An 11440-nucleotide genomic window follows, 5' to 3' on the forward strand; every position below is an offset into this window, starting at 1 on the left:
GTTCGGGCGCCGAGGTCTCCAGAGACAGTTCCTGGCCTCTCCCGACCTCAGTCTCCCCGTCGGCTCGCAGAGAGGACCGGCCCAGGAGACCTCCAAGGGACCTCCATGCTCAGACCGTGTGGTGTACCCGCCGCGCCGCCACAGCATCTCCTACCTGGGGAGGTGCGCCGAGGCCCAGGGGGCGGGCAGTCGGGGGGCGGGAGGGGAACGGGCACCGCCCCAAGCTTCCTGGCGCCTTTAAGGAGGAGAAACCCGCGGAGGGAGGAGCCGGTCCGGGTGTGTGCAGGGAAGCGCCTCGCCAGCGGTCTTGGCGGCTTGAGGCCAACCCTGCGGAGAGGAACAGTCGCCGGCCACCCCGCCTGGCCCGCGCCGCAACCTCGCCGCCGTCGCCTTGCCTCGCCTCCTTGCCCTCTGCGCCTTCGGCGGCCCCGGCCGCAGGGGCGCCGCCTAGGCGGCCCCCACCAGAGTCCCCACGCCTGCGCTAACTGCTCTCGTTTCAGACCTTGGGGCCCGCAGCCTCCTCTGCGCTCAGGACCTCGACGGTTATCCTCAGATCAGCAGGAAGCCCAGAACTGATGCAGGCACCCCAGCCCAGGACCAATTCCAGACCTCGTGACCTCCTGGCACCAGCACGCAAAGGACCCTTCAGCTCGCGACAGGAGCCTCGTCCGGGTCCCAACGTCGCTGCTGGCGCCTGGCTTCGAGCTCCAGAACACGAGCAGAGCCGTCGGTGGGCGGGACACTCTTGAGCCTCTGTCCGCACTGAGCCAGCCCGGAAACTACGGGCGCCAAAGCTCCCGTGCGCCCCTGCCAGGAAAGCTGTGCTCCCGGTGCCAACTGCGAGGACACCCTGAGCTCTCTAAAGAGGGCCCCAGCGTCGGTTCCCGTTACCCTGCGTCCCGGGCCCCGCAGCTCCCAGACCCTCGACAGCAGCGGTCAGCGGGGACGCCCCAGGGACGCGGGACGGCTGCGCCATGACGGCGGAGAGCGGGCCGCCACCGCCGCCGCCGCCGCAGCCGGAGGCGCTGGCGGCCGTGAAGGAGGAGCGCGGTGAGGCGGGGGCCGGGGTCCCGGCAGAGGCGGCGGGTCGCGGCGCTGGCGGGCGGCGGCGGAAGCGCCCCCTGCAGCGTGGGAAGCCGCCCTACAGCTATATTGCGCTCATTGCCATGGCCATCGCGCACGCACCGGAGCGCCGCCTCACGCTGGGCGGCATCTACAAGTTCATCACCGAACGTTTCCCCTTCTACCGCGACAACCCCAAAAAGTGGCAGAACAGCATCCGCCACAACCTCACACTCAACGACTGCTTCCTCAAGATCCCGCGCGAGGCCGGCCGCCCGGGCAAGGGTAACTACTGGGCACTCGACCCCAACGCCGAGGACATGTTCGAGAGCGGCAGCTTTCTGCGCCGCCGCAAGCGCTTCAAGCGCTCTGACCTCTCCACTTACCCGGCTTACATGCACGACGCGGCCGCCGCTGCTGCTGCCGCCGCCGCCGCCGCCGCCGCCGCCATCTTCCCGGGCGGGGTGCCCGCTGCGCGCCCGCCTTACCCCGGCGCTGTCTATGCAGGCTATGCCCCGCCGTCGCTCGCCGCGCCGCCTCCGGTCTACTACCCGGCTGCGTCTCCAGGCCCGTGCCGCGTCTTCGGCCTGGTGCCTGAGCGGCCGCTCAGCCCAGAACTGGGCCCCGCGCCGTCGGGGCCCTCCGGTTCCTGCGCCTTTGCCTCGGCCGGCGCCTCTGCCACTACCACCGCTTACCAGCCCTCCGGCTGCGCCGTCGCCCGACCTGCCAACACTTCCGCCTATGCGGCCGCCTACGCGGGCGCAGACGGCGCGTACTCGCAAGGGGCCGGCAGCGCCCTCTTCGCAGCGGCTGGCCGGTTGGCCGGGCCCGCTTCGCCCCCCGCAGGTGGCAGCAGTGGCGGCGTCGAGACTGCAGTGGACTTCTATGGGCGCACATCGCCCGGCCAGTTCGGAGCACTGGGGCCCTGCTACAATCCTGGTGGGCAGCTCGGAGGGGGCAATGGAGGCGCCTACCACGCTCGCCATGCGGCTGCCTATCCAGGCGGAGCGGATCGGTTTGTGTCCGCCATGTGAGCCGAGAATACAGGCGAAAATTAATAGATACCTCGACTGTCTTTACGAACTAAGTACTCACGAAACCTGAGGACGGGACTGGAGAGGGGATCGAGTTGAAAGCCACATGGGAGGGACCGAGCCGGAGGTTCAGGCGCAGCCTCCCGCTGCACCGTGTACACACCGGTTCGCTTTGAAAATGGGAGGAGGTGGGGAGAGGCATCCTCGGCCCACGGACTGAGACAATGGACCCTCACTGAGGCGAAGCTCCAAAGGTCGTGCCTTTCTGACATTCTACCGGGGAGGGTCCTTGGCTCTAAAGGAGGCACAACGTAGTGTCTACACCAGAGTCTAAGGGAATTGTGGAGAATCACATGACTTCACTCTTCCCCGTACTTACCAAAACTCGGGTCTTTTTACACAGTTCCATCTCTTGTGCCTTTGACTACGTTATTACAATAAAAGGCTCCGATAGTGTCTTCCTAGTTAAGGTGAGGAGGACAAATTTGCAAAAGAAGTAACCATTTTTTTAATGGGAAAGACCTCTGCTTCGCTTGACCAGGGGCTGCTTTTCCCTGCCTCTGAGAACTGCAGACCACCAGGCTCTGAGTCTGGACGGTGACCCAGCGCCACAGTGTAACCCAGTTCCATCACTCACACCCCCAGTTTTCCCATCTATAATACAAGAGGGCTGCAGAATTCAACCGTCCCCCATATGATCTTTAAGGGCCCATCATGGTTGTTGCATATCTGGCAGCATGGGTGGGCCACCCAGGGCCTAACCCTATTCCAAGAAATGGAAACAGAACTCACGGCAAGCATCTCTGGATTAGCTCCAGGCACCGGTTATATCATAATTTCTTGAATCTTTTGAGCTTGATGTGCTGATCACTTGGCAGCTATTACTGCTGGGCCCTAAGTGCGGTTTTCCACTGAGGCAGGTAGAAATACATTTGTCTGTGCGTCCGGAGCCTGTGCTCCGCAGCGGGAGAGGTCACGGCAGTGAGAGGCCCGCGTACCGCAAAAAAAAAAAAAAAAAAGAAATACATTTGTCCATTGCCCACGCTTTCTTTTCATCAAGCAGCCTGGGACCCAATGGGTGAACTAAAATTCAGAGATGACAAGACTCAAGGGAACCTGTTGATGACAGTTTTCATTTTGTTGGGCTGGCTCTTCCATCCCTGGTACCCTCTGCTGTACCTTGGCAGCCTCCTCATGCAAAAAGGAAAGAGAAAAATTAATTGGGGCCATCATTTAAGTAAGCTTTAGAAAGAAACTGGTGTTTAACTTTGCTTTGTATCCTTTATTTGTTTCAAGCAACAAGCTGACCAAAATCAGAAAGAAAAAAAGAAAAGATCCAACCATTTCCCCACCTTTCTCTTGAGAAATCTTGTAAGTTTCGATTCTGTAGCAAAAGTTTCTAGCATTAAATATTTCAGAGGCTCGGTGTGCAGCTTTCAGATAAACCTGAGTGTTGAGATGAACTGTTTTAATAAAGATCTTTGAGCAAGTGAGTTCTGACAAGAGAAATGCAGCCTCTTTCTGCAGAGTTAATTTGCTAGGGAAGAGTTGCGGGGGGGTGAGAAAGAAGACTGAAAACCACTGGTAATTTTTATTTTTAATTCTGGGGATTGCACTATCCTGTTCACAAAGACATGTGAATGTGATTCAGTCCAGACGGGTATTTATCTAAATAAGTGCTGCCCAATAGAAATATAATGTAAGCTGCCTGTGTAATTAAAATTTTTCTGGTATCTGCATTAATTTTAAAAAAACAGGTGAGATTAACTAATAATATATTGTATTTAACCCAATTTAATGTCCAAACTATCATTTCAACATATCAATATAAAAATTGTTGAGATATTTTACTTTTTTCATACCAAGTCTTTAAAATCTGGAGTGTATTTTACACTTACAGGTCATCTGTTTGGACTAGCCACAGCCAAGTGCACAGTAGCAGTGTGTGGCTGATGGCTACTGTATTAGACGGTACAGGTATAGATGTTGGTCCTTCCTGACTTTGGTGGTGGTAAGTTACCACCTGGAGGAGGGGGCAGCTGCAGCACTGACCCTATTGCCAGTGGGTCCAGATTTCAGACCCAGCCCTGTGACCTTGGAAAGATCTAGGTGTTAGACCTCCCTTATCTCTGTATGGATCCTTGCAGGTTGAAATTCAAAGGTTCTCCGTGTGCAGCTAGACAGTATGGCTCTCCCAGGCAGAAATCAGGTTGCCTTGCCTCGTTGGCACTGGCCAGAAATTGAAAGCCCTCCACCCAGGGGTTTTGTCCTTGTTTTCCTAAAGCCCGGCAGGGGGATTGGGGCTGGAAAAGGGCAGTCTATGCGCCCAGTTAATGCAGCGGTTGAGCCTTTCTCCGTGTTTTAATTACCAAATCCAATGCTTTGACAGCGCCATTAACGTTAATCCAGTCCTTTCCCTAGTGTCCTCATTTGTGAATGGGAATTTGTTACCCCTCCCTCAGAGTCCACCTGAAGTTAAACGAGTCAAGAGGGATAGAAACGCTTTGTAAACTGTAAAGCGCTGGGCACAAGAGGGAAGAAGGTTTTAACATTTAAGCGCCGCCTTATCCGGAAGTCTCCTGGAGCGTCGCGGTAAAGCCGGGGGAACAAGAAAGACAGGGAGGGAAAGCGCACGCGTCTTCGCCCCCAACTCTCCTTGTCAACTGGGACGACAGGTGAGATCGACCAGGGTCTGTGCCCTGAGAGAGGGGACGCTGCGAGGAGGGAACTGGGTATACAGCAGGAGCCAGGAGAGACAGCGAGACCCTCGAGGTGTTGAAGGGAGAGCGTCAGCCCTTCTCGGCCTCCTGCCGGCCGGCGACACCCAAAGCTAGTGCGCCACCCGGCCGGTCCAGAAAGGACGCTGCGCAGGCGAGGGAGCGCCGCCCCTCATCCACAGCCGGGCCGGGCCGGGCGGGCCCTCCAGTCCGCGTGGCTCTAGGACATTGAGAACATTCACTGCTGCGTCTTGGGACAATCCAACTCTCCGAATCCCCAAACCGTGAAATGGAACCTCCCCGGCTCCCCGTCTAGGGGCTCAGAGACCGGAGGTGCGTTTCTCTTTTTCTTCTTCCTTTCTTGAATCCAGAGAAATCGTTTGCCCCACTCTGAGCCCTGCACCCCCCCGCGTCGTGTGCAGGCGCCCCCCCCCCCAACCAGGTCTGTGAGTAATTAGATGCGTTCTTCCCTAATTGCCCAAGGCTCGTTAGAATTCGCCCCAGAGCTGTAACATTTTCTTTCAAATTAACTTTGCTCGCAATTAAGCTTAGGAAACCAGCAACAAAAGCAGACTTGGCCCGAGGTCGTTTACTACGAAAACGGATTAGGGAAATTTCTTCCCCAGTTTAAGGGGAAAGATTCCTGCGGCCAGAGCTTTGGGGGAAGAGTTCCCACAGCTGAGGCCACGTGGGAGTAGGAAGCGGCTTGCGGCGGTTGGTGACGGCATTGGCCTTCCTCCTCATCTCGGTGATTCGTGCGCCAGAAAGAGTGAGGGTAACCTCGCTGAAAGGAATTCAGGAGGGTTTGGGCTCAATTACACACCCTTGACTTGAAGCTGCTGCACGCAGTTACAGTTCATCCAGCACGTTCACAAACATAACCTCATTTACTAAGAACTCTGTGAGAATTTTTTCATTAAAATTAATTTTTTTCTTATTACAAAATTGGTACACGTTCATTGTAAAAACAAACAAAAAATACAACTTAGGAAGAAGAATCAAAGGAACCCACAGTTCGCCCAGAGAAAGCACAACAAACACCTCAGTGAGTATCTATTCTAGTTTTCATTTTTGTTTTTCCTTTGCAAGAGGCCTGAGTCTGAACTCTCACTAAGATGCTGTGAGATCTTGAACAAGCTTCTTCCTGCACTGCGTAGGCCTGTTTCACCACCTACAAAGCTGGGTGGCAGGTCCCCTTTCACCCTCACAAACTCCCGTTTTTTTTTTGGTCATTTGAATTCAGGATGCACTTCTCCAATCGCCAGTAGAGAAGATGAGAGCAGGAGGCTTGCCCTCTCTGCTGTTTTGCACAAGGCATTAAGGCCCTGAGGCCTTGAAGCTCTAAGTGTGGGCCACAGACTAGCTGCATGGGCACCCCCTGAGAGCTTGCTAGAAATGCAGACTCTCAGGCTCTACCCAGATCTACTGAACCAGAACCTGCAATTCAACAAGACCTCAAGCGATTCATATGCCCTGGGCAGAGGCAGAGCTTTAGAGAAGCGGGGTGGGGGTGGGGGATGTGTTATGTTGTTGAAATCAGAGACCCCAGAATAACTTCCAGAAGGCTCCTGTTTCTCAGCAAGAACCCCAACCAGAGATGGCTGCAGAGAAAAGAGATGGCTAGGGTGGAGCCCTTCACCTCCTCCCTTGGGTGTGCTTTACAGTCTTGGAATCCTAACCCTTGGAATGCATCTCACCTCATGTTCCCTGTCTGATAGGTGACCATGACAATGACATTCACTGAGAGTGTATCTGAAACCATCTTGAAAGCTGGACTGTCAGTTAGAGACAACTCCTGACTCCTGACTCCCTGCTGAGCCACTTTGGGGACCTGGGGTTCTGGTCTCTGTACCCTCCGTAAGCAGCAGTCATTTGCCCAAGTATGGATGAAACTTGGCAACTTCAACCCCAAGTCTGGGCTTGTTGGGGTTTAGGAGAAAAATAAAGCTCTCTTCTCAGCAGGAAGAGGCCCCCACCTCTGAGTCCATCTGGGCTGAAGGATCCTCCAGTAGAGCATTTAAGTACCCCTCAGACAGCCTACGATCCTGGGCATCCTAATGAATCCTCCCCCACCCCAAACACTCACACCTTCCTGGAGAATGTGGTCTCTGTGCTCACCCTGCTCCTGAGAAGTGCGGACTCCTGGGTGGGGGTTGGCATGGCAGGACAGCCAGGGGAAAAAAGTCCCTGATGATAAGGAGCACGTACCAGACGGGGCTCTCTTCCCAGGATCACACAGCAACTCAGTGGAAGAACCAGGACTCTCATCTCAGTGCTCACATGAGTTTTCAATAATAGGAATAAATAGGAATACCATGCGTGCGTATAGAGCTTCTATAGAGCTAAAGGGGCACAGGACTTACCCAACATCTTATAGTGTCCAAGCCTGGCTAGAACTTATGCCTCCCTCAAGGGAGACTGCATTTGATTATCACCCTCATAAAAGGCAGTGTGGAAATGGAAGTAATCAGAAGGGGGGGTGGTGAAGGTGGGGGTTGAGGGATGGGGAAGGAGTGCAGCTGCGGGAGGGCCCTCCATTGTATGGATGGGTAAACTGAGCCTGAGATCAGTTAAATAAATAGCTTAGAACCACCCAAAGGGAAAGCAGTGTGACTAGTGCTTTTCAGCCCAAACTGAGCAGTGAACTAAAGGAAAAGCAGGGCCAACAGGTTGGGTGCAGCGAGGATAGGAGGTCTTTAACAAGTTTGGTGCCTGTCCCTACCCTCCTTCCAGCGTCTTCTTTCCGGGCTGAGGCCAAAGCCAGCCTTTGCCGAGCTCCTGGGGTGGAAAGGATGACTGCTCCCTATGGAGCTCCCCATGCCCCTCTGCCAGCCTCACAACCCCTCTTCTGAGAGCTGAGGCTCAAATTTCCAGCTCAGCCCAGAAAGGTTAACCTGGTGCAGAAGCATGTAGTCAGAGAGGCCCTGGGGATCAACTGTCAGCCCCTCCCAGGGTGAGGAAGGGATTGAGAGGCAGAATCAGGGTGGATCTCAGCCCTGGCGCAGAGCACCAGCTTATCTCACTACCTGAGAACCTGGAGCGGCTTCTCCCAGGAGTGTGGGCAGAGCAGAGCCCCAGCTATGATTTTTCATGCGTGGAGGCACTCAACAACCAGAGATAACGTGTGAGAAGCACAGCCTCATAGAGCCTAACTCCTGCCTCTGCTCTCAACCCCCAGTAGCTGGCCAAGCCCTCCCCATGGATGCTCCTGCCTCCTCCCTCCATTCTGCCCCCATGGCCAGCCTCACTCCCTGAAGCTGAGCTCCAGTCCTATGGGGGCAGGCTCCCTGCTGTCTGCAACAGAAAGCCCAAACTCCTCACCTGGCACTTGGGGCCCTCCATTATCCTCATGCCAACTCTCTTCCCAGCCTCATCTCCCATAGTTGCCCTTCCTACACATCTAGGCTCCAGCCAACACCCCACTTGCTGTTCCCAGACACCCCTGTGTGTTCCTGTCACCATGAATTTGCTCTGACCATTATTACCTCTATAGGAACCCCCTAACCCCATTTGCACGTCTAAGGCCACCAACCCAGTAGGAGGCCCATCATGCCTCTCCTGGATCACAGCACCAGCCTCCTAACAGGGATCCCTGCTCCCTCCACTGCTCTCCTCACTCATTCCCCACAGCAGCCAATGTATGATTCAGCTCAAACATCAACAGATCATGTCACTCTCTCGCAGAGGTCCAGACCTCAGGACAAGGGAGTGAGATTAGGAGCATGGCATGTTCGTGTGCAGCCCCGTGAAGGGTTTCTTACACTATGAGAAAATTATACTTAATATGAGCACTTTCAAAATTTCCCCCTCCCATGTATCACTTTCCTTTTATCCTAAATTTCATCAAAGCTTCATAATTAACCTTGTGTGAAGTGGGGTGTGCCCACATTTTTCCTGCACCCGTGCTCAAAAGAAAGAACAATGTCTTATCATGGGGATTGGGCACAGGGGTCTTGATGGTAGAGCCAAGATGGAGCATCTGGAGGACGGCCATATAGTGGACAACTCTGGACAGAAGTAAAACAATACACTCTCTGGCATATTCAAGAAGAAGTTGTGCCAGACTGCTAGTTGTCTACCCAGCCATTCCCCACCCCCCACCCCCCGCCTTCTTCTCTGCTCACAAGACCCTGATTTTGTTCAGGTTGCAGTTGGTCATGTGTTTTAGGGGAAGTCTCACCCCTTGGAGTATCCACCGGCTCAATCTGGACTCGTCTAAGGTAAACGTGGTGATGATTCCATCACTCTTGCCAGTGATTATTGAGAAACAGGCACAGGATACTTTCCAGGCCAATGAGATGTCCAGAAAAGTCTGCTCAGGGCTTCTGGGAAATAGTTCTTTGTTCTTAAAGAGACAGGGGGGGAGAAATAGCCATTTTCTTCCTCTTAATGTTGTTAGAGTGTGACTCCTGGAAGTGTGACAGACATGTTGGGCTCGGAGGGTACCAGCCTAAGAGAACAAGCCAACCTGCTGAGGATTCCCACCAAAAGGTGGGAATAACCTGGGGGCCTGATGATATCACTGAGCTGCTGAAAGAACCAACCCTGGAACAATTCCTTATACCTGTGGGCGATAACAAACGTCCTCTAAGTTTAAGCCTCTTTTCTTTGGGCTCTGTGTTACTTGCAGCCAAATGCATCCTAACTAATAAAGGTGACCCTTATGGGGCAGGAAAAAATTGATTCTTGGTTTTCCCTTTGAGATTTCCTTTGCCATTCTTTTTTTTTTTTTTTTGTGGTACGCGGGCCTCTCACTGTCATGGTCTCTCCCGTTGCGGAGCACAGGCTCTGGATGCGCAGGCCCAGTGGCCATGGCTCACGGGCCCAGCCGCTCCACGGCATGTGGGATCTTCCCAGACCAGGGTACGAACCCGTGTCCCCTGCATCGGCAGGCGGACTCTCAACCACCACGCCACCAGGGAAGCCCTGCCATTCTTATTAAAAAAAAAAAAAATACAGCTGAAAGGTTATCTAGTCCCACCCTTGTTTTATAGAAGGAAAAACCAAGGACCAGAGAAGGTAACTTTCCACGGTTGTACAATGAGCTAACATCTTAGGCCCTTGTCCAGGGCTCTCACCACACCAGCTTCAAGTGGCTCAGCCGTGGCACAGCCGACTAAGGTAACCCTGACATTACCCAAGAGAGGCTGTGTTCAGGGTGTACCAAGCGCTTCCACATATGCTATCCTTTGGATATTCACAACTGCCCTGGGAAGTAGCAGGTTTCAGGTGTATTTTTTTTTCAGATGAGAAAACTGAGGTCCAAGAAAAGAGGACAAGCTCAAGGTCACAGACCTTCGCCTAAGCGGGATTCAACCCAGGTGTAACAAAGTTCACAGCAAAATGAATCAAACGTGATGATTTTTCCTTCCTGGATATGGGAATCAGGAGACTTGCGTGTTGGTTTTGACTGCAGCTCTGGGGAAATCCTCTCTCTTTGGGCCTCTAAGTAGGGTGGATCCTCCACACGCCCCTGACTTACCTCCACAGGGCGTGTGAGGCTTAAAGATAATGTCTGCAAAGTGTGTGGATCTGCTTGCGTCAGATCCTACAAAGTAGGATGGTTAGTGCCAAAGCTGAAGGGGACTAGCTGTTGCTTAAAATGAGCTCTACCATTGTGGGCCTCTTTTCACCCTCCTATCACTCCACCCTGACCCTCCCAGCTTCAGCCAGCGTTGGTCCCACCAAGGCGAAAGCTGCAGGAGCAGGCCTGTAGTTTACAGAACACCTGGGAGAGGCTGTGGGTAGCTGGGTAATTTCCAAATTAGCTGTAGGAGAAACCTAACAAAACAATCTGCAGGCTAAGCATCCCGGGAGCTCTCCGTGAGACTGACAGCCTGGAATCCAGCAAGTACAATGCACCGACCACAGGCGGGAGGGCCCTTCCTCCTTGGCGGGAGGAGGGCTGACTTCCTTCCAGCAGGGGCCCGTCTGGGCCTGCAGCCGGCCTGATAGGAGAGCAAAACCCCAGAACTGAAACAGGCTTTCCACCCAAATCCCAAACTATAATGAACATAAACGACTTTTCCAAAACGCTACTGCAAGGTTGGCTGGCCGGTGAGTTACGTGCCCTGGTAGACACCTCACTTCTCAGCAAGGGGCTTTCAGGTCTCATTTTGAAGATTTCCTCCTGAATCCATCCTCAGGAAACCTGGGCTGTGCCCCCACTACCCCCTGTAGGCTACACACAAGTGCACGAAATGAACCTGGAGTCTGATATACTGTTAGTAATGGTCAAATCTGAACATTGTTTGGTACTTTCTATTTTCTGAGAGGTGGCCTGCCTTCGTCAGAAAAGCACTGGTTCAAGTCCTGGCTCTGGTACCAGGGTAAGTCTGAGCCTAAACTTCCCCAGCAATAACATGGGTGCAACAGTGCCTTCCCTCTCTGATACCAGTCACAATGGCTAACATTCAGTGAGCTGGCAGGGCAGGCACTACCTAGTGCCTTTCAGTCTCCACAAAATCCCCTGGGAGATAGTGACCATGAACTATAAGAAATGGTAGGAGCAGTTTGAAACCAGGCAGTTGGGCACCAGAGCTTCTAGGTGATAACACTTTGCATCATGAGGCTCCTGGTTCAGAGAAGCACTAGGCTAGAAGTCAAAAGACTCAGGGCTGCTCTCTA

At 53.7% G+C, this 11440-nt stretch overlaps 1 protein-coding gene across 1 annotated transcript; it reads left to right on the forward strand.

The window, feature by feature from the left end:
• Positions 1-974: 974 nt before the first annotated feature.
• Positions 975-2096, forward strand: FOXE1 (forkhead box E1). Its single transcript, XM_060101763.1, has one exon. The coding sequence runs from the start codon at positions 975-977 to the stop codon at positions 2094-2096; it is 1122 nt and encodes a 373-aa protein (XP_059957746.1).
• The last annotated feature ends 9344 nt before the right edge of the window (positions 2097-11440 follow it).

Source organism: Mesoplodon densirostris, chromosome 6, assembly GCF_025265405.1.
Source record: "Mesoplodon densirostris isolate mMesDen1 chromosome 6, mMesDen1 primary haplotype, whole genome shotgun sequence".
NCBI lineage: Eukaryota > Metazoa > Chordata > Mammalia > Artiodactyla > Ziphiidae > Mesoplodon > Mesoplodon densirostris.